We start from the raw sequence: 27,633 nt of genomic DNA on the forward strand, positions 1-27,633 counted from the left end.
AGTTTCATCAATAATTTAACTTGCAAAAAGTTCCACAAACTTGAACGCACTATCACCTCATGGAACAAACTGGACATTACACATAAACCACGAACAGGAGATTGTGCCCACATTACAGATGAGAATAAATGATCGTGCAGGTTACAGATTCCACGATGGAGAAGACAAACAGGTATAAAACAGATGAAAACAGTAGTTTGAACATTTGGTGAAATTTTGGGGAAAAAACATATTCAAACCAAGTTCCATGCATCATATAAAATATCCTGCTCTCTTGCTTTTTACCAGACATATACACAGTATTTTACAGTATCTGTACAATGAAGATAGATTCCATTCAATATTTTGAAAATATTTACTGTCCTGTAATATGAAAAAAAATAACTTTGCTTTGGAGCATAATTGCAGGCATACTTAAATAGCTGTAGCAACAGCGTGTCCATCATAACACTTAATCTGAGCAAACTTAATTGTAAGTATCTTGTTTAGTCCACTGAACATTTTGACTTTGATCTGGACAAATTAACTCATGGCCGTTGAAGAAAAGCCAAACACAGAAACCAGAGCAATTACATTCCTGGCAAAGGCCAGCATGTCCCTGTCCCGTCATCTCCTCCAGCTTTACACCTACTGGAACTCCCATAGCACTCTGTCCAATTTTCTTCAGCAGATACATTCCAGACAGTTAAAAGAATTTCAATACTGTGCATTGCAAAATCTGTCGACTCCTATCTCACCGTCTCCAGTGCAATTACAAACTGAGCAGTTCCCCTGCCAGTCTTGCTCCCAGTAGCAAAGCCCCCACACTATTGGGGTGGCACTTTAGAAGCCTCCGTCATGCTGTCAGCTCTGTGTCGCGGTGGCTGTGACCGAGACTGCTGGTGATGCGACTGGGCAAAAGTGCTTTGTTGTAGTGGGAAAGCAGCAGAAAGAATCAGTTGCGTCGACTGATTTCCATGAAGTAATCTGGATGTCTACAAACATACAAGCGAGAGGGGGGTTAAGATGTCAGAACACAAGCAACAACATCACATTATGATCCCATACTATAACTGCAGTTTATTTATTAGAAAGAGGGAAAAGGGGAATCGTGTGGACGCATCCCTTTTTCCTGTGTCCAATTAGTGTATATCCCATAATATCTATATATAATGGGAACCCATTTGGTCTAGTAGTTAAGGCACCAGGCTAGAAGCCAAGACAACGAATTCTAGTCCTGCCTTAAGCATGAAAGCCCGCTGGGTGACTGGGCTAGTCCCACTTTCTCAGCTGAACCCACCTCAAAGGGTTTTTGTTATGGGGAAAATAGGAAGCAGTACTGCCTGTGGTGGTGGTGTCTTTCTTTCTTTCTTTCTTTCTTTCTTTCTTTCTTTCTTTCTTTCTTTCTTTCTTTCTTTCTTTCTTTCTTTCTTTCTTTCTTTCTTTCTTTCTTTCTTTCTTTCTTTCTCTTTCTTCCTTCCTTCCTTCCTTCCTTCCTTCCTTCCTTTCTTTTTCTTTCTTCCTTCCTCTCTCTCTCTCTCTCTCATTGTATGTTTTTGTGAAACTTTATATTTTTTGCTTTCTTCCTACTGCTATTAATAAGTACACTGGACCATAAATAAATAAACATTTACTGATGCCTCTTACTAGCAAGGGGAAGCATATATAAACATATGCAAGTAATTACATATTGACAAAAACAAAAAAGATTTTTTTTTTTAAAGCAACAGTTCTAACTGTAAATCAGAAGAATGCCCGAGAGATGCTCACTGCAGGCATTTATTTTAGTGGAGAAATGGAATATATAAACCCAGCCAAATCCCTTGCCTGAATATCTGAACTTAAAACTATTTAAAAATTCACCTTTCAAGAACAGAACCTGGTATTATATGCCCTGTGTTATACACTTTAAAATATATGTACTGTACACACCTAAGCACCTAACATACAAGCACCAAAGTTGTAAAGCATGTTCTATCTGCGGGAGATGGTTTTACAAAGTTCTTTGAAGATATCTCTAATTTGGTGGTGGGGGAGGGGGTGTTCAATCTTGGCATCTCTAAGATGTATGGGATTTCAACAGATGGCTGTGGAATTCTGGGAGTTGAAGTCCACACATGACACCTTACTAAGGATGAGAAACACTGCTCTAGTTTAATTGAACTGGGGGTTCAGAGAGCTGGTTCCTTCCGGTTTCACCTGTAAAAACTGTTGAGGATGCTGAGTCAGCTGAGCCTGAGCTGGAGGTTGAACTGAAGCAAGTTGCTGCTGGGGCTGCTCCTGTTGCTGCTGCTGCTGCTGTTCTTGTTGCTGCTGCTGTTGCTGTGGTATTGATAATGTCTGTGGCTGCTGCTGCTGTTGCTGTTGTGCAGCAAAAGTCGGATAAGCAGTCACCACCTGCCCCATAAACATGGTACTTGGGACCATTACTGTTCCACATGCTACAGGCGCAGTCACTAATTTTGTCACAAGCTGTTGGCCTTGGGAAAATCTGTGAAAGCAAATAAGTATCAGTTGCCCCTCCCAGGTATTCTAAATTGACTTAATGTGAACTGGACTGCCAGTAAGTTTCATACAAAATGGCGGCCCTGTTGGGACAGAACAAATGTCCAACGGATCCAACATTTTGAGCTAGATCCTGCCGGATAGGTTTCTACTTTATCAGCAATCTTTTAATACAATTAGTTTTACACTTTCACTTAGCTAACTAAATTTTAAAAAGTTTATATGCTGAAGATATATACTGGCAGAATTACAAATCAATATATTGACATAAGCCCTTCCTGTTGGGAATGTAATTTAAAAGTTTGGTATCATGACCGAAAAGGCCTCGCCCCCATCTTTATAGCCAAATAATTTCAAGAAAGTCAATGTCAGGCACTGAAGGCAATCTGTTATCATCACCAGATATATATATACAGGAAATGGCATCCAGTTAGTTGCCATAGTAAATCAGGAAGGGCCAAACTGAAGCCACAAAGTCTCCAAACATTCTGTCCTCAGAGAAATAATTTTTGTGATTCCTCTGACCACAATTCAGGTCTGTAAGGGGCGTGCATAAGAGCACCAGCGTGCCTACCATCCCTGTCCTAATGTTCCCTTTAATTATATTCATTTTATGTATTCAATTCATGCTTATACATATATATGTGTATATAGATATAGATAGATAGATAGATAGATAGATAGATAGATAGATAGATAGATAGATATAGATAGATAGATAGATATTATCTAATACGTCCCCGACAAGTAAATAAATAAAATAAAAATAAACAATTGTTAAAATTGGCAGCATGAAATTTTTGTTTTTGTTTTGCTTTATTAGACAAGGGACAGCACTTTGAGGTTGACAGCATAAAAACTGTAGGAAATCTTAAAATGAGCGTAATAAACTTTTTAAAAGCCCAACTTTAAAGAAAGAAAAAAACAAGAAAAAATATCCTATCTTTGCCCTCACATGACACAAATCTACCTACAGTGCATCATCACTTTATCCATGCTGGCTCTCCCTTTCCCAAGAAAAATTAAGTGCTGCAGCAGCAGAACTCCAGAAGATTGTCCCCACGCATAGTAGATAACATATCAAAATATCATTTTTAAGTTGGTCTCTCTTTCTTGTTCCCTCATTTATTAAACTAGTTTCCTTGTTTAATCCTTCTATCCTGTTTCCCCCAAAATAAGACATCCCCAGATAAGAAGCCCAATCGGACTTTTGAGCGCATGACAATAAGGCCAAGCGCTCATTTCAGGGTTCAAAAAAATATAACAGGTCTTATTTTTGGGGAAACATGGTAATTTTCTCTTCACAATAAAGAAAACTTTTCCAAGCAAAGTTTAAAGAGAATTATCATATATACTCAGGGGTGGGCTTCAAAAATTTTACCAAGGGGTTCTCTGCCTGGTTGCTGGGTGGACAAGGTCATGGTGGGTGTGGCCTAGTCTGCCTTCTGCACTACAGCGGTGTGTGTGTGTTATTGCCCTCCCCAGGCTCCAGAGGCTTTGTTCGAGCCTCCAGGAGGGCAAAAACGGCCTCCCCAGGCTTCAGAGGCCCTCTAGAAGCCAGAAATGGCCTGTTCCCAGCCTTCCTGAACTTCCGGTAGGCCCATTTTTTGCCCTCCCTGAGCCTCCACGTGTGCCCTGCACTTACTTGCATTCAAAATGGGCCACGTGGGGACTCCTGGGAGGGGCGGGCAGGGCCAGCCAGGAGTGGGATTTGGGGGTCCTCCGAACTGCACAGAATCTTAGCTAGAGGTTCTCCCGAACCCCTGCGAACCCCCAGCAGCCCACCCCTGTATATACTAGTCTCCTTAACCTTCCAATTCTGCTATCCAGAACACTCGGGCAGTAGAATCCTGCCAGTCACACTCACCTGATTTGCCTATCCTGGGCAAATGTGGTGATGGCAGCATTCTGGTTATTGGTCTGCTGTAGAGTTGAAGGAAGCTGGACTACATTTCCTGGAGCCGGCTGGGAAATTACCATAGTGTTGTATAATGGGGCCGATAGCGTGTTCTGGCCTTGAGTGCTTAGAGACGTCTGTTGACTATGCCCACTGAGAATGTTTTGTTGGTTATGCTGCAGAAATAAAATATTTTGTCAGGTCAATTATTCAGCTTCATTCAACAGATGTGAACTATCACTACTCCAATGGAAAGGAACAGTAGTCTAAATTAAAGTGTTAACTATGAGCCAATTATAGTACTCATACAATATCCTTTTCTGAGCTTAGCTATGACTATAGCACTAGAAACGTAGATCTTATGATGAAACTGCTAACCAGTTAGGATCCGATTTGGAAAAGAATAGGAATTAAAATAAGATGAAAGCATATTTCTGCAACTTTAATCAAAAGAATAGAAGATACTGCTTACTAAACATCAAAGGATCAATGTAAGATACTTATCTGAAGGAGCAATTCACATTACTACATGCTTCCCATGCAATTTTCCAAAAGTTGGTTTGGCTCATGAATTACACTTTCCTGCCCTGTAAATATTTCCCTATGCCAAGAAGTCAGTTTCTTCTTGAAGACATGCACTAACAAAATAAATGCTGCTCAGGAAGCACACTGGTGACAGGATATCACACAGATGCAAGAGATGCCTGTGACACATAATTAGGATATGGAGTACTTAGACTTCATTTCCAGGAAGTTGCTTCAGAACATACAGAGACTCAAAGAGGATCAAATTCCAATAATGGCAGATTTTAAGAAAAAAAAAAGTGAGCTGTTTTAAAGAGTTGCACAGATTTACAGACAAATTTACTTCACCCCTATGCTCCAAATCACTATTTTGGAACTGAATCTGAAACATTACATCAGTGTTTCTCAACCTTGGTGACTTTTCGATGGGCTTCAATTCCCAGCATTCCCCAGCCAACGGTGCTCGCTGGAGAATTCTGGGAGTTGAAGTCCACCCATCTAAAAGTCACCAAGGTTGAGAAACATTGCATTACACAACTCTGCAAAACGTCACCGTAGGGCTGAATCCTATCTACTACCTGTGCTGTGGTACTTTGCAGAGATTGTTGCTGCATCATGTGCTGAGAACCAATATGTCCGCTGTTCATGCCACCTTGGATCTGGTTGGTCTGAACAACCTGGCCTTGCATGCTTATTGGTGTGATCTGTTGAATAGTTGATGCGTTTCCAGAAGCTAGCTGTACAGACCCAAAGTTTAGCCCCGGAGTAGATTGCTGCAAGAACATCTTTTGGAAGAAACATAGTCCATATCAATGCTTAAAATACTACCAACAATTAAATGATCATCGCATGATTATTTTGTATAGTAACATTGTTTATGAGAAATTAAAAGTATCCAATCAATATACTTGGAAATAAGCCATTTAGTTCAACGGAGCTTGCTCTTAAGCAAACACATAAATCATAAAGTCCCTAACGGCATATATTCTAAATCAGGATATCTTTCTACTTTTTTTCAATTTTTCTAACCTGGTGTCCTCCAGATATATTGGGTATGTGCAATACATTCTAAGGGCAATACATTGAAGAAAGTTCTGGTAATTAATAGCAGAACATATAATAATATAACTTTTAAGGAAGTCAATATTTGTTAATAACCCCTACAAGTAGTCTTTGTTTAGCAACTGATTCTTTAGAGACTATTCGTAATTACACCGGCAATGAAAATTAACTTCACGAATAATCCTCGCTTTTATGACGTTTGCAGGTCTGTACAGCAAAGAAAAGCTGAAATAAAATAGAAGACTTTCAGAGGAAGAAATGTCAGACTGAAAACGGCTCTGTGAAAAGCAGAGCCAACAACCATGATGGAAAACAAAGAGACAGTAAATAGAACAGCTCTTTGGACACAGAGAGGATGTGAAATTACCTAGAGGTACCCCAGACAGTTGCTCCTCGCATGGAGACCACAAAGCAGCGCTCTCTTAGGTTTTGAGCACTGGGATGTTAGTGAATAGCCATTTTGCTCAAATTACAGTTGGAGCCTTTAAAAGAACACTACTTTCTCATACTCCACTTTCTAATCACATTTGGAAATTGCTTATTAACTATTTTTTAGCTATCAGAAACCTTTGGCTTAATAAATATGAAAACTCTGGCTAAGTCTACCATTAATTCTTTAATGAAAGAATAACTACAAGCTTAAGAACTTTTAAAAATTGAAATAAACAGAAAAAGACAAATTAAGATTTTGATTTTAGAAAGTCATAAACTAAGAGTTGAGATAAATCTGAAGTAAGATGTTGGAATTAATTATAAGAATTCTTCCCATGGAAAAGTCGAGTTGTTCTGAACATAAAAGAGATAAAGAATTTCAACATTTGGACACTGGAGAGAACTAAAGGTTTTGATTAAAGGGGAAGAATACGTAAAATATTACAACATTGGAAATATTGAAAGCTACTTTTGAAAAATGGAATCAGAAGTTAATATTGACAATGTAAATAGCAATGTTTGCTTCTATGGATAGATTGCATCCCAAAGTTATTTTGGAAGAAATGGAAAAGAGGAACAAACTCACAAGATAGAGACAGATACAGAATTGAAAATGGATTTACAAATGACAGGTTACAAGAAAGACATGGAAAAAGATGGACATACAGAAGAAATTGGCTGATGCTTTAACAAAAAAAAAGGAATTTCAAATAATTAACCAAGGGAGTGATCTGGGTAATTATTTTATATTTATTTTACAAAAGAGATTTGTTAAAACTTGAAAGAATCTAGTGAGAAAGAGTTAAAAAGAAAGAAAAAGAAATTAGGTTCTCCGACCTTACTTGAATGGATTAAAAATTAAGACTGTTAAAAGTAAAAGAAAGAAATATAGTTTCTACCATGACCAAAATGATGATGCTTTATGGATTTGTTTATAGATAAGACATTGGATGAACAGATCCAATTGTTGTAAATTAAGAGGAGGTAAAAAGTTAGTAAAATTGTTTATATTATGATGAAGATTGGAAATTATTTTAGATATTAACTTTTCTTTTTCTTGACTAAATTCTTAAATTTCTTTTTCTTTTTTCTACTTTTTTCTTTTTCATTTGTTTACTTTTCCTTTCTATTTTTTCTTTATTTTACTTTGCATTAATTTTTAACTATTTAATACATTTTTTTAAAAAAAAGAAATCTGAATTGAAGTCATAAAATTGGAATGTTTCACTTAATGATCAAATTGCAGATCCCAATTGTAGCCGCTAAATGAGGACTATCTTTAATATTAAGTATTCAATTAATTAATATAAATAGAATTGACTGTGTTATAGTTGTGAAAATTTTTCCAAACAAATGAATTATCAAAATATAGATAGTTGTGTTTATCATGAAATTTTGTAGATAAAATACTACAGTTTATACTAGCCAATAGAAATATAAACACAATGTTCATTTGTTGAAATTAAATCTCATTTTTATATGCTACCTACATTCCTAACTAATTAGTTCAAACTAACCTGGAGACCTTGTCCATGGACCATCTGGAGTTGTTCCTGTATTTTTCTCAATTCCTCTTGCTGGCGATGGATGTTTGCTTCTATCATTCGTGTTCTTTGCTCCAATTGGTCCTTTAAGTGTTGCATAGCTCCTAATTGAGCAGAAAACTGAAGCATTGGCTACAAAGCAGAATTTATTATAAAAGATCTGAATCAGTAATCAATATGTTATAAGAAAAGTATCCGACTATAACATAAGCACCTTACTGTTAGCTATATACACATTGAAATCAATTTAATTAGCTAAAGTATTTATCAATGAACACAGCATAAAACAACCAAAAAAATTCCAACATAGAGAATATTGACCTTTTAGAGAAACCTTAAAAGTAAACAAGGAGAAAAGGACCAAGGGAAAAGAAGTCAGATAAACAGGAGCTCCAGTGTAAGATATGTGACAGAACAGGAAAAAAAACTATAGTGAGCAATGTACCCATCTGTTATTTATAGAATGCTGATTTAACTAGGAACATAAGCTCATGGATTTGTCATACGATTGCAAAAAAAAAAAACCTATTACAGATTTGCTACTGAAATGACCTCTATCAAATAAACTGACTCTCAATCATATTTGATGCCCAAATGATGGTTTAAAAGTGGTTTAAATGCCTTTTTAATTATTTGCTCTTTGCAGTTCTTAAATTTGGCTACTGGGCACAATTGAAAAGCAAGCTGAAAAGTAGAATTACCAATTTGGACTGCTGTAATATATTCACAATTAGTTTTAGGCAATGAACACAATCCAGACAAATTTAGTGTTCCAACGGTACTATCAGTTTCATGTTGGTCAGATCCCCAAATCAATTAATGAGTCACTGGTATCCTTCCAAATATCTACTAGTTCTGGTAAAAACTTTTTAAGGGGGAAAAAGTACAGAAATATCCTTAGTTAAGTACTTAAATTTTACATTAGCTTGGCAACTGACAGCACCTGGCCAATCTTATGTGGACTGGGGACCTGATTAGGATCAGGAAAAGGTTAGTAGTTGGGAAGGAAGCCTTCCAGGATCACAGATCACACTGGACATTTTTTAAAAAAGTTATTTCTCTCTAAGAATTGAATCTGATTCAGCTAAGATCTTTTAAATTCTGTGCTAAATTTTGTATTGCATTTTCGGCACCCTGCACAAAGTACCACTATTTGCTTCTAACATTCAGATTGGGTTGCTACCTGAGACATGCCTTGCTGGAGTTGTAAAGTTGCAGGCTGGGTCATCATCGGTTGTGCCAGAGGCTGCCCAACGGATTGAGAATTTAAAGACTAAAATTGAAAAAATATACACACATATTATAATTATTCAGTTACACTTCTTTCACATCTGATGAAAATAAAGCAACATCTTATTTTAATGGCACTGATATCAGGAAAATATTTTAAAAACCCATCCTTTTTTTTTTCTACTGACATAACTGAATAAAAACAAATCCTCCTATATAAATACTCATAAAAAATGTCAAATGTACATCTCGCAGAGGCCAACACACAACAAACATTCAAAGAAGAAACCTCAAAGATTTATCCCTGTGTTGCTCTCAGGGAATATAATAACTTTCTATAAACATCTTTTTCTTTGCCCCTAATGGTTATCTGACATGAAAGAGGTGCAAATAGAAAAATAGTTCTAAAGAACCAAACGGTTAAACTGAAAGACAGCAACTTCAACTCACCAAAGTGAAACGTATTAAAATCTAATTTCCATTCAAATATGCATTACCTTCTATATTATTTGAACAGCCAGATGTACTGGGTGACATTAACAAAAAGGCTATAAAAATGTACATAAAGCGCACAGGGCAAAAACTCCCTAGATATCTGAAAGCTTCCAGAATGATTAAGTGTAAACTGGATGATGAGATAACCTTCTAGAATTCGCTTTTCTTCTTTAAAAAAAATGAAAGTAACATTTCTTAATTTTGGAGAAGTGGTGCTACTTCTAAAGAATTACCTGGTTACCAAGCGAAGCTCTCCTTTGTGCAGGCTTTTCATGTGCTGATAAATTTTGTCTTGGAGGAGTGCTAGTGTCCACTGTCATCTTCGTTGGTGTTGCTAAAGCAGTAGCCAATGAATATTGAAAGATGATTTTATTAACCATCAACCTAAAACCAATACGCTTAGGCAAATGCTTAGTCTTTCACTGGAAAATTATAAAGCTTTTAAAACTTAAAACAGACTCCAAATGCAATTACTTGTCCTTTGTTTTTTAAGTCTCTTAGCTTCAAACAGAACATATCATAAAGAGACTATAAATAGTCAACCATAGGAAAATATTTCAATTCTCGACACTCACATGAAGGATCTGAAACGGCAGTATGAGAAGATTTCCTGGAACTCCTAGAGGAGGCAGAAGGTGTGGGGCTGCGATCAAATCTCTCCAGTGCTTCTTTGAGACTCACTGTATTTATATGATTGTCAGAACCAGAATCCTGACTCTGGGGAGGAAAATAAAGGTTTTTCTAGCTCATCCGAAACAAAACAATAGGAAAAATCAGACTATGTTTTTAAATTATGCAGATATAGACTTTCATAAGGGCAACAACATTCAAATGGCATTCGGCTACTCCCAAATTATTCCAGTTTTGCACGCCATGAAGTAATCCAAATATCTTCCTGTCCCAGCCATGGCTTACAATCTGTGTTGGTTTCCACTTGCTTTCTTACAATCCAGTAAAAAAAAAGGGGTGTAAAGCAGGAATATCCAACCCATGACCCACAGGCTGCATGCGCCCCAGACAGCTAGTTTGCAGCCTCACAAGCTCATAAACCTTTACCATTAATATGCACGTTTATATACATTAACTGTATTATATATTTTATATATGACCCAAGACAATTCACTCAATGTGAACCTGACCCATAAGTTGGACACGCCTAACTATATGACTATCAATGAAAAACTGGAATGTATATAAATGTGAAAGTGAAAACGACAATATAAATGTTTGTGGAACTGAATCAGAGAGAGAAGGGAATAGTGAATTCTTCAAGAATGAAGGTTTTTTAGAAAGGAAGGTGTAGTCATTTTAGAAATGACCATGAGAACAAAGCAAATGTTTTGTTGTTGTTTTACCCATATCATATTTTGCAAAATTTCCTGTGCCCTCAGAACTAAAAGTGCTGGAAACTCTTATAAGAGTGGTGTGCTAAAGCTAGAAAATACTAATAGATGCATGAGAATTGTAGAAATGCCATTTAATAGCATTCTACACATTGTTCCACTACATAAAACAGTTATCTGAAATTTATCTTTTCTCCTTTTCTTTAAACCTAACAGAATATTACTAGAACACTGAATACTTATTTATTTCTGGTCTTATGAACATAACAAATAGAAATAAATGTATTTATATAAGTACTCACATATAACTTATGTGAATGCATTTTTGGAGATTCAGTTCACTTTATAATGCAAATTCATTTTAAACCATTTAAACCATTTACCAGGTGAAAAGAACAATACATCAATAAAAGGAACAAATATAAAGGAAGAGCAGAACTTTACATACTTTCTCTGCTATAATCTCTGGCAGAGATTCTTCTATGCCAAGTTCACGCCGCCTTTCTGCTCGAACCTCAGCATAACTACAGATAAATAAATGAAAATATCAGGATATTATCAAAATACAAAAGCATTAGCACCATTTAAGACATTAGACTTTTAGTTCTATAGAGTTCTATACCAAAACAAAAAAAAATAATTACATTGGCAATTCAAAATTAATGTAATTGTCTTGACTAACTCAGATATTTTTCACTAGCCATTTTCCTGAAGCTTAGTTGAAATAGCAAAAATAAAGTAGAAGTAGAAAATGGTTTTAAACAATTAAAGTAAAAACTGATGCAGAATTACATTACCTTACTACCGTGTGTGTACACACGATAAATTCTGGTCTAGAATTCCACTGATGGTAAGTGATATAGTAATGAGTCTGCAACCAAATCCACTGCTGGCCTTTTGTGAGGAATCGGTAATAGCAGGATTTCCCTTTCCCGTATTGCATTACTACAAGATGAAACAACAAAGGGGGAGGGGGCTTCACAAGATGCCAATTTTGGGATATGGTCTAAAATAGTTTACAACATTTGTTTAAATTTTCTTGATAGGAATCTAAATATAAAGAGTTTAAATCTGCTGGAACTTATTATACAAGGAGACAAGATATCCAAATGGCATGACAAAATCAATTGTGAACAGACTATTTTTTTAACCAACAATTATTTAATTTTGCTTTAAGTAATTCAGATGCTGCTATGAATCATAAAATTGCATACGTTCATTGCATACATACATTGCTTTTAAAAGTTGGTTTAAAAAAAGGAGGCAGAAAAAGGCACTTTAACACAAGTTTTAAAATTTGTGAAAATGTGCCAATCAAAGTGAGCTAGTAATAAATAAATAAACAAACAAACAAGGAAACCTTATTTAAAAATATGGAAAGCAGTGCTATGAATTTTATTTATAATGATTGTACCATTGGTACATTCTTTCGAAGCAAGTTGAATTTTCTAAGCTTTAATTACGGGGAAAAAATAGAAATATGTTTACCATTTGATGTATTTAATGGTGTTGCATTGGGTTCCTTCCCTGGACAAAGATCCAACTAGATTACCTCCAAGATCCCTTTCAACTCTTACATTCTATGATAATGTAGGATGGTTATGTTATTACTTACAATGTTCATGACATTTTGCCAAATTTTCCAGGTCATCCACATGATAATAATCATAGCCTGATGTCCCCAACACTTCAAATGGTAAATAGCCTATTATTGGTGGAGCCCTGGATAATGATACAAGGATTATTTCTTTGATTTTCAGAAAAGAGAAAAAAATGCTATTATGTTTTTTAAAATGCAAGGTTGGAATCAAATAAAGATATTCATCAACAACAAGGGTATTCATTGTTTGCTATACGCAGCTAAGGCCAAATAATGCCCACTGATGCTAATAAAATGCTACCACATGGTACTATATTTCTAAGAAATGGCACCTGTGATCCAAGAAAAGGAACTTCCATTCTAAGCTATGCCTGGAGGTGAACTCTTCATTAGGTTCTTCTACTGTGCTCATTTCCTAGAAAAAAATAATATATATTAAAAAAAAGTAAGATTCTCAAAATTCCTCTGATCTAAACTAAAGACTCTTTTGAAATTATTGTCCAGATAATGAAACTGATTAATTTAATGCAACTTGCTGCACCTACATTACTATCCATTTTATAGGATGAACATTTCCTCACCACAGGAATTCTATGCATGGGCTCAATAAAGGAGCCACAGGTATCCTCAGCATTACACCTATTTCTCTTCAGAGCTGGGAATAAGCCTGTTGATGTAGCGAGTCACTGTACTATTTCCAATTGATAATTCATGTGCTATATTCTTCTTTAAAGAGGACACCCTTTAGAAATAACTTCCAGCAATTAAATTTTGCATGATGAATGACTAACCACACAAATGTCAGCATTTCTATAGGGAAGATATATCTACTTTGGTTCCAGTACTAAACAGTTGAGACATATATGGTTAAGATAAAACATGGGCTTAATCCACTACACCAGGAGTGTCAAACTCGCGGTGTTACGTTGTCGTCACATGATGTATCGCAACTTTTTTCCCCTTCACTAAATTGGGGGTGGGCATGGCCAGCACATGATGCACCCGGTCCACGAGTTGTGAGTTTGACACCTCTGCACTAGACGTTACTAAAATGCAGCAAACAGAAGCTGGATGTTGATGCTTTCACATCTCCAGTACTTCATAAAAGCCCTTTGTCTAGAGCAAATACCATTATTAGTTTGTTAGTTTAACAACTAAGTATCCCTCTAATTTAGAAACGGTTTAATATTTAAATAACTATTAAATAAGAATAAATCAGACTAAATTAAACGCAAAGAACTAGCAAACAAAGTTTTTGACCAGATAATTTTAACAAACCTTAATAAATTGAGGTGTAGCTAACCTAACTGTAGCTACAAAGCAAATTCTTTCTTCATACGAAGGCCTATGAGGTCGTTGGATGGTTTCTTCATAACCATTATGTGCAGAGTTAGGCACTATGCAGTAAAGAAAGAGTTTAAAATTACAATAACTTCAAAGCATCAGCACAAGCACATATAAATAAGCAATAGTTCAAAATATAACACACCATCATCTGAAAAAATAAAACAAGACTTCAGATTTTAAATGAGAATTTAAATTAAATTATCACTTGAAATTAAATTATCACTTTAATGCAGTTATAGTGATAATAATCCAAAACCTTTGTTTAATTAGTGAAACTAATTCATTGGAATAATTACTTGATTTTAATCGACAGCAAATTTTAACTTCCCATGCACTTCAGGCTAAAATCTAAAATATTCTACAACAGGGCTGTCAAACTCCCAGCCCATGGGCCAGATGCGTCACGTACTGGCCACGCCCACCCCCAGTTTAGCGAAGGGGGGGAAGTGCTGATACATCACTTGACGCCACTGTGACGATGTGAGTTTGACACCCCTGTTCTACAACATCTCACAGTTTGCCACTGATTTACAGAAGGAAAACACATAAAAGAGAATGCTAATGAATATAGACTTTGTTCACTCACACAGAGCTTATAATTAAAAGGTTTTAATTATTATTAGCCATCCATGATGTATATTAAAGGAAAGGTCTCTGGTAACAGAAGTGTGATGCATCATGTCAATGCTTTCTCCATTTGATGAAAATACCCTCAATTCTTCTTCCTAACCACCCACAGCTGTTTGGTCCAGGGATACCATCATTTACTATTATTGCACACAAGGAAAACCCGGTTCCTGCTTGCCATTTACTCTGCTTAAGGTCTTTCCAACAGTTCTCATCGCCATAGTATTGTTAGTGCTGCTAATTGCCCTTTATTGTTACTATCAGCTGCCACCTGCCCTGGTTGCCTTTCTCTCAAGAAAAAAAGCCTGGCCTGTCACTTGAAACTACTATATGCCTTCACACCCAGTCACTAACAGAAAACAGCAGAAACCTCTGGAAAGAATGACTATGTTGAAGAACACTGCCAAAATTAAAAATAAAAATAAACATGATCCAAATGAGCTATAAATAGGATTTCTGAAGATGCTCCTAGAGAGGATCTCCCAGCATGTAAAATAGAGGGGGGGAAATAAATAGCATGTTTTATAAGCACACCACATCCAAGCACAAAGCAAAAAAAGATTTATAAGTGCCAAGTCTGCATATTTTTTGCTCTAATGTTACAAATATGAATAAAACTATATTTATTCAAATGGTTATTGAAGTTTTCTGTCCATTCAGACAAAAGGATATTCCTTGTATTATAATACAGTTAGCCCTCAACTTACAATTACAACTGAATGCCAACATTTTTTTGCTAAGCAAGACAGTTGAATTTTGCCTCATTTTTACAAAAAAAAGTTAGTAACACAGTTCTTAAGTGAATCTGGCTTCCCCGTTGACTTCGATTATCTGAAGGCTGCAAAAGGTGATCACATGATCCCAGGACAATGTAACTGTCATAAATATTGCCAAACATCTAAATTGCCAATCTGAATTTTGATCACATGACCATGGGAATGCTGCAACTGTCATAGATGTGAAAAATGGTCATAGGTCACCTTTTTTGTGATGTTGTAACTTTGAACAGTCACTAAATGAAGTGTTTTAAGTCGAGGATTACCTGCATTTGTTTTATTCTGTTGCAACCATCTGAAGGGAAATGGATGTAGATACATGTAAACTAAGACAATGTAAACAATTTCCATTATATGGAACTGAACCACCACACAAATCTTGAGCTATTTGGAAAAGAGTGTGAAGCAATCGTATCAGCAGTTACAGGAGGTAACTGTAAGCAGGAAGAACTGATTATGAAGAGTAACTCATAGTAAGTAATAATAAGTAAGACAAATAGACTGAAAAACAGCTTCTATCTCAGGGCAATAACCGTATTGAATTCTACGGTATAGTGCAATATCGGGCTTTCAATTTCAATTATATAGAATGTAAAGGATGTATGTTTGTGTTTTGATTTTTATAGTTATAATGTACACTGAAGACGGCATTTAATCTCATTGTACCATGTGCAATGTCAATAAAGTAAACTAAACTAACTGGATTATAAGGCTACAGTCTGACCGGACTTACAAATAGGCAAAGTAAGCTGTCATCTCAGGGAGATAATCTGGAGAACCTGAAAAGAGCAGCAGGTTTTTCGTTTGAATTTATTTCTTAATTGTGCTTGCAAAGGAAGATATTTGGGAGACTTCCTGCCTCAAGCGAGAAACTATGGTTATCTTGATTTACAAAGGGTATGGTGGTAGCTGCATTTGTTATTATAACAATGGCAATCTTCAGGAATTTCTTAGTTACTTCTAATAGGAAAGTTCTTTCTTTAGTGGACTGAAAGTACTTTTGTTTCCAATTTTCAGTTCTAAGGTCCTTATGAGACACTAAAATCATATTTACCAGACAGCGCCATCACACTATAATTCTACTTCCACGTAAAGGGATATGGGATTGCAACTTTGAATTCAGGAAAAAAGCTTTTAAACTTAAAATACCCCATTTCCCCAAAAATAAGACATCCCCTGATAATAAGCCCAATTGGGCTTTTGAGCGCATTCGCTAAAATAAGCCTCCCCCCAAAAATAAGCCCTCCCCCAAAATATTTAAACACAGAGCTGGAAATCAGGTAAGACAGCAAGAGGAGCCCCATCTTGCTCCACACACCCCAAAATAATAAGACCTCCCCGAAAATAAGGCCAAGCACTTATTTCGGGGTTCAAAAAAATATAAGACAGGGTCTTATTTTCGGGGAAACACGGTACAGCTTTCTTCATCCTCATTATACACAGTAATCTACAGTTCAATAAAAATTATGATGAGTATAATGTGGTGTCTCTAAAACAATCAGCAGTTCAGGAAATTCAAATTAAATTGTTGATATCAGTCTTTCATTGCCTGGTATTTCCATGCAGCAATCATTGTAACACGCCTCATTTCAGTGTATTATTAATAATACTGTTATTACTCTCATTATCAATTTATTATTATGTCTATTCATTGTAAAAACACAAATGATTTTTCTTATTTGTTTTATTGTTTCATAGATTATCAAAGTTCTGAAAAATATTGCTGATTAAAACATATTATGTGCTTTAATTAACTTACTGTTACTCAAGGATTTGAAGTTTCCTATGCATTTTACATATTCATATGTAGGTGGCTCTTTAGGGTCTATTGTCCCTCGGAGCATATGGCAACAGAACTCCAGTTGATTTTTTGCTGCAACAATAAAACAATAAATGATAAAGTATCAAGATTAAATTAGAATCCGATATGTCCACAAAATGACAACCAATGGAAAAAGCTGCTTTTCGTATGGTATAACATTATCTCAGCCATCTACATTAACGTTTGTATTACATGTATTTTTATCGTTCGCTGTTCACCGCCCTGAGTCCCTCAGGAATAGGGCGGTATATAAATTTAATAAATAAATAAATAAATAAAATACTGGTAAGTTTATTTTTAGTATCTTTGCACAATGTCTAGAACTTTCACATTTATAAAATAATGTCTCTGCAAGCGTACTGCATGTCCCTCCAGATACAAAGGTTTATGTCCAGACTAATATCACTTATTTTCTTAGCTTAAATTAAGACTTTTTTATCTACAGAACTATTAGCATTGCAAAATACAATTATTTATAATAGTCATTTTTTTAATGGGCTACATTGGGAGTGACCAGCTTTTATGAAACTCAGATAAATCACTGGTGGAAATATGCAGAAACCACTCATTTCAGTCCATGGACTGTTATAAAAATGTAAAACTAGCTCAAGTCTTCTTTGAGTTTCCCCAAAGATAATATTCAATATTCATGTTCGAAGAAAGATTTTGAATATAGCTCTGTTGTCCACTGATACAGAATGAGAAAAACAAATAATAGCTTTGGCAGTAGTGTGCTGGAGCTGACTTATGCCGGCTTGTGAAAGCCAATTGTTAAATTTTCTAGAATTTTGAAAGCTGGCTGCCAACAAAGTTGAGTGGCAACACCTAGTGTGCTGATCAACTGTTTGGTAATGTGGTGATAATGGAACTGGCAGAGCCAGTTGCTAAATATTTACCAGCATAGAACACAAAATCATAGGGCTGGAAGGAACCTTAGATACTATTTCCTTATAGTTCTGTATTCTCCCCAATTTCATGTTTTCCTTTTCCTAACAGGTTTTTTAACAGGCTCTTGAGCTGTTTCTTGAGTCTAGCTCAAGAGCCTGTTTAAAAACCTGTTAGGAAAAGGAAAACATGAAATTGGGGGGGAATAAAGAACTATAAGGAAATAGTATCTGACTGACAGAAATACTGGACAAAGATACTCTTAAATCAGAGATCCCTAACCACATGTGTCAGTCAGCCCACTCACAGTTCACAGCTCCACTCACATGACCGGCAGGCCGGCACGCACAAGCATGTGCGCCGGTCCGCTACTCATAAGAGTGGAGCTGCATGAGTGTGTGCACCAGCCCACCGTTCTTGCAGCCCAATTCCCCTCAGCACACCCTCCCCCCCAATTTGGGCCACTTAGTTGGTGACGTCATTTGTTTTCTGTCATACTATTCTTTTCATTTACTTGCCATGTAAATTACTTCAGTAAATTCTTACCCCAATAAATAAATAATTCTTTTCATGAAGTTCATGTATATTTGTAAACATGCAGGTTTTTTAAGGATATTTCCTTGTAGCAATACAATATTTCAAAAATTCAACTTACATTTTAAATATTCTGGGGTCAATGAATCACTTTCCAACAGATGTGTGGACAGTATTTTATAAACCTCTGAATGTTCCCCCTCAGGGACAAAATTAAATATACTCTGATCCACAAGGTCAGACTAAAGGAGAAAAAAAAATAGATTGAAAACTAAATGCAGTATTAATGAATCTCTCTTTTTAATATAAAATCAAGCTGTCAAAGAGAAAAAAAAAGTATACATTCTGTAGCACATGATCAGGTATGCCACATCAGTATTGATTCAGATGTGGCTAATAAAGGTTACTGTATTCCCAATATTTGTTGTGCCTTAGATTCTAGTCTCATGAATATAGATGGAGGAATTATAGTATCCAGCTTTAAAGTAGCTGTTGTGAAACCTCTGTGAAGAAGCTGTCTGTCTGTTTGGATGGGTGACTTTGGGCCAACCACCTCCTCAGACCCATGAAGACTGTCATGACAAATTACTTCAAAAAAAATTGTCTTATAGTCAACTAGGAGTCAAGAGTGACTTTTTTTAAAAAAGTTGTCTACTGCTTTATTATAGAAGCCTTTCTTTTGTAATTTCTACATAAATATGTAGCATAAAATAACCTCTCTTGGCTTTTGGACTTCAAGTAATGAAATACTTTTCGGAGCACTTGAAAATGAGCACTCTGAACCAATATTTCATTACTTGAATGAAATATTGGTTGAGAGTACTCATTTTCAAGTGCTCTGAAAAATTCATGTACAGTCAGTAAGATTTTTTACTTGTTTCCTTTCAGCGGCAAAACTTCATGCCACAATACAAATGTTTTCAGCTTCAAAATGTATGTATGTTGAACAATCACTTGAGACTGCCTCTCTGGAGTGTCTGGTACAAAGTTTGGACCTGGATCAGTAAGTGTGGAGAAGTACATAAATTGCCAGCATATTTCAACACACATACAAGCATCTATCTTTCCATTCTGTTATTATTATTTCTTTATCCACTCTTCCAATCTTATAAAAAACTAAAAGAAATTTTATATGTCAGGTTTATTTTTTGCCAAATAAGACTCCATCTCTTAATAATACTTCTTTTGAAGCTAGTTTGTGCTATTGCATGAAGTACTATTCAATGAAAAAAAATTGTTTTCAAAAACCAGAAGCCATATCTTAAGATAATTACATTGGTTCTAGCCATAAATATTGATTTGTGAGCATTTAAAGCATTAAAGAGAATACATGCTTATATATACTTCATCTTATTCATCTATGTCCAAAAAGAAAGCACAGTGCAAGTTTTGAAAATGGCCAGCCTAACTAGTATACTGGGATGGTAGGTTAAAGATCTTCAACTGTGTATCTTCCTTTCATGATCTCAACCAGAAATATTACTAGTAGTCTGCATAGGAGGAAGGGGGGTGGGAGTGGAAATAAATTCTATAGCCAAACCAGATTGAATGGTGGCTCGGACCCAACAATCCGAAGTAGTACCTTCCCAAATTTTGGCGAAGAGGCCCAATCTTCCGCCAATAGGGAAATCAATTGTACTACTAACGACGGCGGCGGATGGAACGACCCCCTCCCCCTCGAAAGGGCCTTCTAGACATGTAATCCACCTGTACTGTGGATTATTATATGCCATCATACTCCACCTGCTTCTTCAATAATTTAATAATATTCTGTTAGTAATTGCAAAAATGTATATTACTTTCTCTACGCAGAGGCCAATTCAGGAACATGAAGAACTTGCTGGATTTACACAGGCATTCTTGCATCTTAACTTGGAGCATGTTTGCATATATGCAGTAATTATAGGCTTAAAACTTTTGTTGTCCTTTTCCTATTTATTTACATGTCTTGTTTTCCAGCTGAGATGTAATGGACTCTAGGTAACTTAACAAATGTATAGTAAAAAAAAGATCAAGACTATAATTACTTAAAATAATAAAATACATAATCAAATTGGCCAAATGAATATTTAAAGTGACGAACTGAAACTGTTTAATGTGGCATCACCGGTTATAATTCATCCCTAAAACCTTCTGGAAAATCTATGCTTTTAGGAAAGTCATGAGGTTGGGGGCCTTCAAACAAAGGGGAGCTACTACAGAGAATGGCCATGTCTGGCCATCTTTAACAAGTACTCTCTAGTCAGTTAAGGGAGACCAAGTCTGTAGAGGTTATATATCTAGATATATTATGGAGACCTCAAAATGCTAATACTACAACTGCCACAGTTGCTTAATATACTGCAATGCTGGATAAACACTGGTGAATGGAGCAGGCCCTAGGCCTGATAGAGTTGGGATATATATCACTTTCTGAGTTCTCCAGAAACCTTCCTGTCACAGCACTGGCCTTAGAGAAAGTATGGTACAAAACAGAGTAGACTTTCCTAAGCTGATGCCCTCCTGGTGCAATGAATTTCAACTCACATAATTCACAGGAAGCATGGCCTGAGAGGAAATCCAACACATCTAGAGGGCACCAGGGTTGTGGAAAGCTGAGAGTAACACGATAGAAGTTCCACTGAGAAAAACAACAGAATCTTTAAAAAGATGAGAATGCTGTTTAAATTCCAGATTCTTAAATGGCAGATGGTAAATTGCCCATCAAATGACTTTAGAAGTTTGGTATCTCTCTGAAAGTGTGTACTTACTGGCAAATGTTCAAGTAAGGGGGTTACACTTTCTGATACATATATTATACTTCCATCTGTCATGATTGCTAGAAAAAAACCATCAAGAGCCTGAAATTAAACAAAAGAAACAGTTAGAGATAAACTGGTCTCTAACTGTTAATTTAGTTAACATTCAGAAAAAGGAAATAACTTAATTGAACGTAAAAGTAAACCTGCTTTCCACAGTGAATAATATATAGTTGGCAATACTAAACATTATCTAAATAGAAGATCCTGGGTTAGGCTGGGAAAATGTACAGTGTATTATTGCTGAAATTATTTTTATTTTATTTTTCAATCTAAAAAACTCTTAACAGTAGTAAAGTTTATTTTAGATAAAAATTAAGAAGGCTGAAATTCAAATAACTTAAACAAAATATCAGCAAAAATATTATTTCAAAACACCAGAAGGAACAAAAACAGTAGAAACTGGCAATTGGAAACTGAAGTAATAAATTACAATGTCATGAATTCCCAGAAAAAACAATAGCCTTTGCTGTCTTTTGGAACCAAGTCCTAATTGAATCCCAGAGTGCAGACACTACTGCAAAAAACAAAAGAAAAAACAACAAAAAAGGCTAATTTTCCTTGCTTTCTCAGACAATGGTGAAACAGCAAAGTAAAAGTCTTCCAAAGTTTTCAAAAGCCAGGCATGGAAAAACAGACAGCATTTTCTATAAACTAGATTCAATTTTCTGGGCTTTGAAAAGTGATAGGACACATTAAAACAGGAGTCCAACATTAGTCCAAGAGCCAATTTAATATTACAAATATACAAATATTATATTCCAAATAATAAACAAGCCCTCCCCCTCCCTTCCTTGAATAGCATTCTACTTAAATGACATTTCTTCGGAACATATTTTAACATGCTATTAATAAAAATGCACTTTAAGGATAATGTAAAGCTAAAAAGTTATATTCAACTATACCAATATAATATAAAGAAGTAACTACAATAAGAGTCTAATCACATAGTTTAAGATGGAAAACAAATTACCTCTAACATTAACTGAGTGAATTCTTCATTACTAAGGAATGTGGGTTTCCAGTCCTGTCGAATCTCACTGGCATCTGACTGGGCAGTGATTTCTACAAAAGAAGATAATTTTTCTTTCCATAAAGACAATCTACTCTACTTATCCACCTTTGCATGCTAAGTCATTCTAGATGGGGAGAAGGCAATAAACTATGTATAAAGAATAAAAAATGTAAGTACTGAGTCAGTCAAACTGATGAAAAACAAAAGGTTCCTTTCTCATTATTGCAAGATTGCTCAGTTTGCATTTTGCTTCAAAGTCTCTGGCCAGGATCTTACAAGACTCCTTTAAGACTATTATTTTCCAAGGGCAAACGTCCATTCTCCATGCGAATGAAGTCAGTTGTTAATCCTTTTTTAAGTCTTAAATTCCATCCAGCTAACGCAATATCTTATATGACCTTAAATTGCTCTTTAGATAAAGAATGCATTATTTCCTGCCACCCCAAAACAAATAAATACCCAACCCGTGACTTTAAATTCTGGCTGCAGCCAACAACTCTTATTTTTTATCGGTATTATGCTATAAACCAGTAAAGCTCACAAATGTAAAGATGAACTTAAAATCTAATTTAAACAATTTGCGTGAGATAGAAGTACTATAGTGAATGGGGACAAATTACATGCTAAGAAGCTCAAGCATGAAAGAGACAAGGGAAAGCTTACACCTGATATGTCAATCAAACTTAAACCAATCAATCCAAATGGTGAGCAAAAGAATCGGTCAAAACCAAGAAAAGATGGGCTTTAAAAAGAGGACAGGGAAACTCCATTTGGCCTTTGGTATAACTTCTTTCTTGAGGGGAGGAGTAGAGCAGCTTTTTCCCAGCCAAGTAAGCAAGACTCTAATTCTCAGGTAGCTGGAAACTGGAGATACAGGAAATATTTAGCAATTTAAGAACTAGCAGGAGTAGAAGTAAATCAGCATCTATTTTTTGTTTATTATAAACCATTCTTGGCCTTTAATTTTCTGTACTGGTTCTTTGTGTATGTTTATTCTGGGCTAAAAATAAACAGTCCTTTTGCTTAATTCTTTCCTATATTTGTCTTTCACACCTATCACTATAACTTCAGTGAACATTTTTTTTAACTTTTTCACAAAATCAGTCCACCCATTCTGGAAGAACTTCAATTATAGCACACACTTCTTGCTGGGCTAAACTACTGAGGAAATGGATAGCAGAGCTGTCTTTTGACTCCCTTCAAGTAAAAATCCACAGAGAGGGCTTTTGTCTGGAATGAAGTGGAACAACAACATTTACCATCTAAGCTTTCACAAGAGAATTATACATCTAAAGAATTCCTCATGGCAAACATGGGGCCAATTCACCTGTAGCCATATGTGCCATATAAGGGGTTTTTTTGCGGTCAAGTTTATATTAACTATAATAGATTCAGTAATTTCACTAAACATAAAGATGTGTTACTTTTAGATATAAGTCCCTGTAAATAGCAATAGCAATAGCACTTAAGATTTATATATTGTGTCATAGTGCTTTACAGCCCTTTCAGAGTGATTTACAGAGCCAACCAGAGGTGGGTCTACTTACCTTTACTACTGGTTCGCAGAGGGGCTGCGCGCATGCTCTTCTGTGCATGCGCAGAAGCGTTTTGGTGACGTTGGGGTCAGTGGGCGGAGCCTCCCACCAGTTTTACTACCGGTTCTATAGAACCGGTGCAAACCGGGGGCAACCCACCACTGGAGCCAACATATTGCCATATCTGGGTGTTCATTTTACCAACTTTGGAAACAGGGAAGGCTGAGACAACCTTGATCTGGTCAGGACTGAACTAGGCAGAGTTAGCCTGCAATACTGCATTCTAACCACTGCGCCACCAGGGCTCAAGATAAAGAAAACTTGAATTTATTACCAAACATTTCTTGTTTGCTACCAGTTACCTTCAAAAACATGACTACTTTCACAGAAATTTTGTGTTCTTTTCTAGACTTGTATAATCCCTTGAAAAGAAGTGGTTTGTAAGGTGTGGAAACCTCATAAAGCACATCTCTTTCCGTCATTAAAAGGCTGTATCTGCAGTTTCAACTAAAAAAAATGAAGTAAGGAGGCTATACATACACATCTATGTGCAGACAGCCAGAAACTATTTACAAAGCAACTATGCAAGCTTGGAAACAAAATGTGGCTGCTTTAAAATTTTAAAGAGGAGTCCTTTTTATGTATTGTTACAATTTGTGAAGCATGTCTCTCAAAGGATTTGCTTAATCCTATTATTTTTCATTTTTGAAATGTTATATTTTGCTGTGGTGGTTGCTGCTTATGGTATATCCATTTAAAGTATTAGTTCCAGTGGCTTCTCAATAACTCATCTACCAAGGTCTCTAAATATTATATACTGGGATGGGGTGGAACTAAGCATGTATTTATATATTTTGTACCATTATTTCAGAGGATTTTCCCTTGGAGCTGCACAAAGGACAATAGAATGTTAATATATTTGTAAATTTCAGAACATTCACAACTTTCATGTCACATCTAAAAAATTACCTTTGTGCTTCCTTAAAAAATCAATACTTTTCTGCAATACAGTGGATTTATCCATCTTTCGAGCATTGCCTGGAAGCATGGATCCCAGCTCTTTGATGAGTACATTAAATTGATCTCTGCGTTTCTTTTCAGACTTGTTTCTTGATACTCTATTTAAAAAATATATATATAACTACCATAAGAGAGAATGGCATTATACAAATTCTTGATGGGTAATTGCACTGGATCCTGATGAAGACATATTATAGCCACACTGAAGTCATAAAATTTAACTCTATCACAACTAAAAGAAGAAACCAATGTCTTGTAAAGGCTAGAGGAATGCTGAATATAGTGGAGAGGAGTCATGTTGGCCAGATGGATGTCCCACAATAAATCCCACAGAAAGTTTTGTGGGTAAAATAAATAGGCAAACCTATCACTAACAGGACCTGAAACTGAGTATTTTAGGCAGTCATGAGTCTGAAGCCTCCTTAGTTTCTTTAACTATCTGCTCATTTTCCAAGTACATAGCCACCAACTGACAACAGTTCCTTTCTTACTTGGTAAGAAAGAGGATAGTATAAATTTCCACCAGAAAACTCTACATCCCTATTTCAGAAATTATCGCAAACCATTCCAATCCCATCACCCTCATCACCAAAAGGATCTTCCTACTAATTTCATGGAAATATGCATGCAAATTGATAAATAGAAGTATGATTAAGTCTAGATTCAGCAAACCCATTTTCTCTCTTAATTTTTAAATCTTATATTAATAAATTATTTTAAAATATATAGAAATCATCTAGGGGGAAAAATATAGGACCATTCATGGCATTTTGGAATTAAAAAGACATAAACTGCAAGGGTTTGTCATCTTCCTCTATTGTTGCTATGACAAACTTGGTTGGGGATTCCTCTCCTTTGTCAAAGGCATGATGAGGACTACTATTCAGTAGCAAGAACTTTCAGTGGGAATCCCAGATCTTTGTTGAACAGAGAATTCTCCTTCTAAATAGAAGCCAACTGGACAAGTTCCAGTTGTTGTTGAGGGTAAGAGATGAGGTGATGATGTCTCTGAACAGTCTACTTCCTCACAGCCTACAAATTGGTGCTCTAGCTACTTTTTTTTTCCTTCTCCATCCTTCTTTCCATGTATGTTGTATTTTTAAAATTTGTAAGTAGGGTCTGGTGATCTTATGCAAGCTGCTCCGAGAGCTTTTCAGACTGAAAGATAAGAGTATAACGGGTTTTGAAAAATGAAATGATTATGTGAAAACTTTAGCAGTGTAATTTTTTTAAATGGAGCTGAAACATTTGCTTTAGACACACTAATAAAGTGATATGTCCACTTTAATTTTTAATTTCCACATTGACAACAATGGGAGGGGAAGAAACTAGGTAGTATTTCCAGTCAATCCCTCGTTTACTTTCCGAGTCTCCATGCAATCTTTGACAATACATTTCCTCACCTTGCTGGAAACTGCTTCAAAACACTATCTTTGTATAGTACAGAATGCAATTTCAATGCATAATTACACCAGCTGACCACAAATGAAGAGGTTTCATTCTAGTTCTTTCACAAAACAAACCTCTTTGCTTTATCCTTGTCATCTTCTTCCACGAGACCATCGAAAATGCTGCCATCATCTCTGAAAAAACCAAAACAAACCAGGTTTTAGCAAACAATAACCTTGCACAGAATAGTGCTAATCATGAAGACATAGCCAGAAGCAGATATAGTTCAGAACCAGTTATATACTGTATTTATTAATTAAATTTATTGTCCCCCCATTTCACCTCAAATGATTCAGCTATTTTAACAATTCAAAAAGAATTACATCCACCACATTCCTACCAAGCTTTTTTTTTTTTTTAGTCCGCATCCATGTCTCAATCATGTCTTGGGATAATGTGAAAGCTTAATTCTAATTTGTAACAAATACAAGATAAATTTTTCACCTGCCCTCTGAAATTCTCATTTAGAATATAGGTAACTTTAAGACTAAAAACTTAAAATTAAAAAATTAAAAAATAACTTACCTGTCTGCAATGGAGCTCATTTTATGGGTGCTTATGGTAAGGAACATAACCTATCACACTTTAGTCTTGTGGTAGACATTTGTAATTCTGATCTGTAGGTAAATGGAAATAAAAGGAAATAGAATTTACAATTATTCCTTCTTCTATTTTCTGACGGATTCCAACAAGTCATGTAATTAAATTCAAAACACTGAAGAGCCTTTTGGCTTCGGTATCTTCAATATAGCTCCTTTCCTCACAAAATCATGCCACAGCATGTGCCACCATAAAAACCAAGAAGAAATCAATTTCTTACAACTTATCAAAGTTTGTTATTTTAAAAAGGATCAAAAATCCCATTTGTGATGCTTGGCAAATCTAACCTAGATTCCTGTACCCCGTCTCTAGTCTTATTTATAGATACACATAATTATGATTTAAATTAAATTTAAACTTGCAATATTTTACCGTGTATTCCTTTCTGGATGATAAATGGCAATATTCTACAAAGACTGATTTCAGAAGGGCCAATTTTTGAGAGAAAGGTGTCTTCAGAATGTATTGCCCATAGAAGTTCTTTTAAATTCTAGCGTATTACTATTTAAAAGAAAACAGATAAAAGTTAATGTTTTAATCCAAAGGAGGAACACCCAACATTAATCATAATAATGGTAATAATAGCAGTAACAAAACAATGTATTTAATAACA

General features: G+C 35.6%; 1 protein-coding gene across 1 annotated transcript; it reads right to left on the reverse strand.

Annotated features, from left to right (window-relative positions):
• Positions 1–806: 806 nt before the first annotated feature.
• CLOCK (clock circadian regulator) lies at positions 807–27,456 on the reverse strand. The gene is made up of 21 exons (XM_070949132.1): positions 27,393–27,456; positions 26,946–27,037; positions 26,495–26,554; positions 24,921–25,069; positions 22,375–22,466; positions 21,354–21,443; positions 18,725–18,845; positions 17,122–17,235; positions 13,891–14,009; positions 12,945–13,027; positions 12,628–12,734; positions 11,810–11,957; positions 11,461–11,536; positions 10,245–10,386; positions 9,903–10,003; positions 9,128–9,217; positions 7,918–8,076; positions 5,485–5,691; positions 4,352–4,557; positions 2,179–2,470; positions 807–974 (listed from the first exon to the last, which is right to left on the reverse strand). Exons 2-21 carry the CDS (start codon positions 26,990–26,992, stop codon positions 807–809), a joined length of 2,571 nt encoding a protein of 856 aa, XP_070805233.1. The 5' UTR covers positions 26,993–27,037; positions 27,393–27,456.
• Positions 27,457–27,633: the final 177 nt, after the last annotated feature.

The sequence above is a fragment of the Pituophis catenifer genome, unplaced genomic scaffold (genome assembly GCF_029215685.1).
Source record: "Pituophis catenifer annectens isolate HBS135680 unplaced genomic scaffold, rPitCat1.0.hap2 SCAF_8, whole genome shotgun sequence".
In the NCBI taxonomy this organism is placed as follows: Eukaryota; Metazoa; Chordata; class Lepidosauria; order Squamata; family Colubridae; genus Pituophis; species Pituophis catenifer.

Bases quoted from the DNA above. Each gene is read 5' to 3' on its own strand.
- CLOCK (XM_070949132.1), bottom strand. From the start codon at position 26,992: ATGTTCCTTACCATAAGCACCCATAAAATGAGCTCCATTGCAGACAG. The intron at 17,236-18,724 runs GTAAGTTGAATT...TTATTGTTGCAG, and splicing joins GACCCCAGAATATTTAAAAT to CAAAAAATCAACTGGAGTTC. The intron at 975-2,178 runs GTGAAACCGGAA...GTATGTTTGTAG, and splicing joins ATCCTCAACAGTTTTTACAG to ACATCCAGATTACTTCATGG.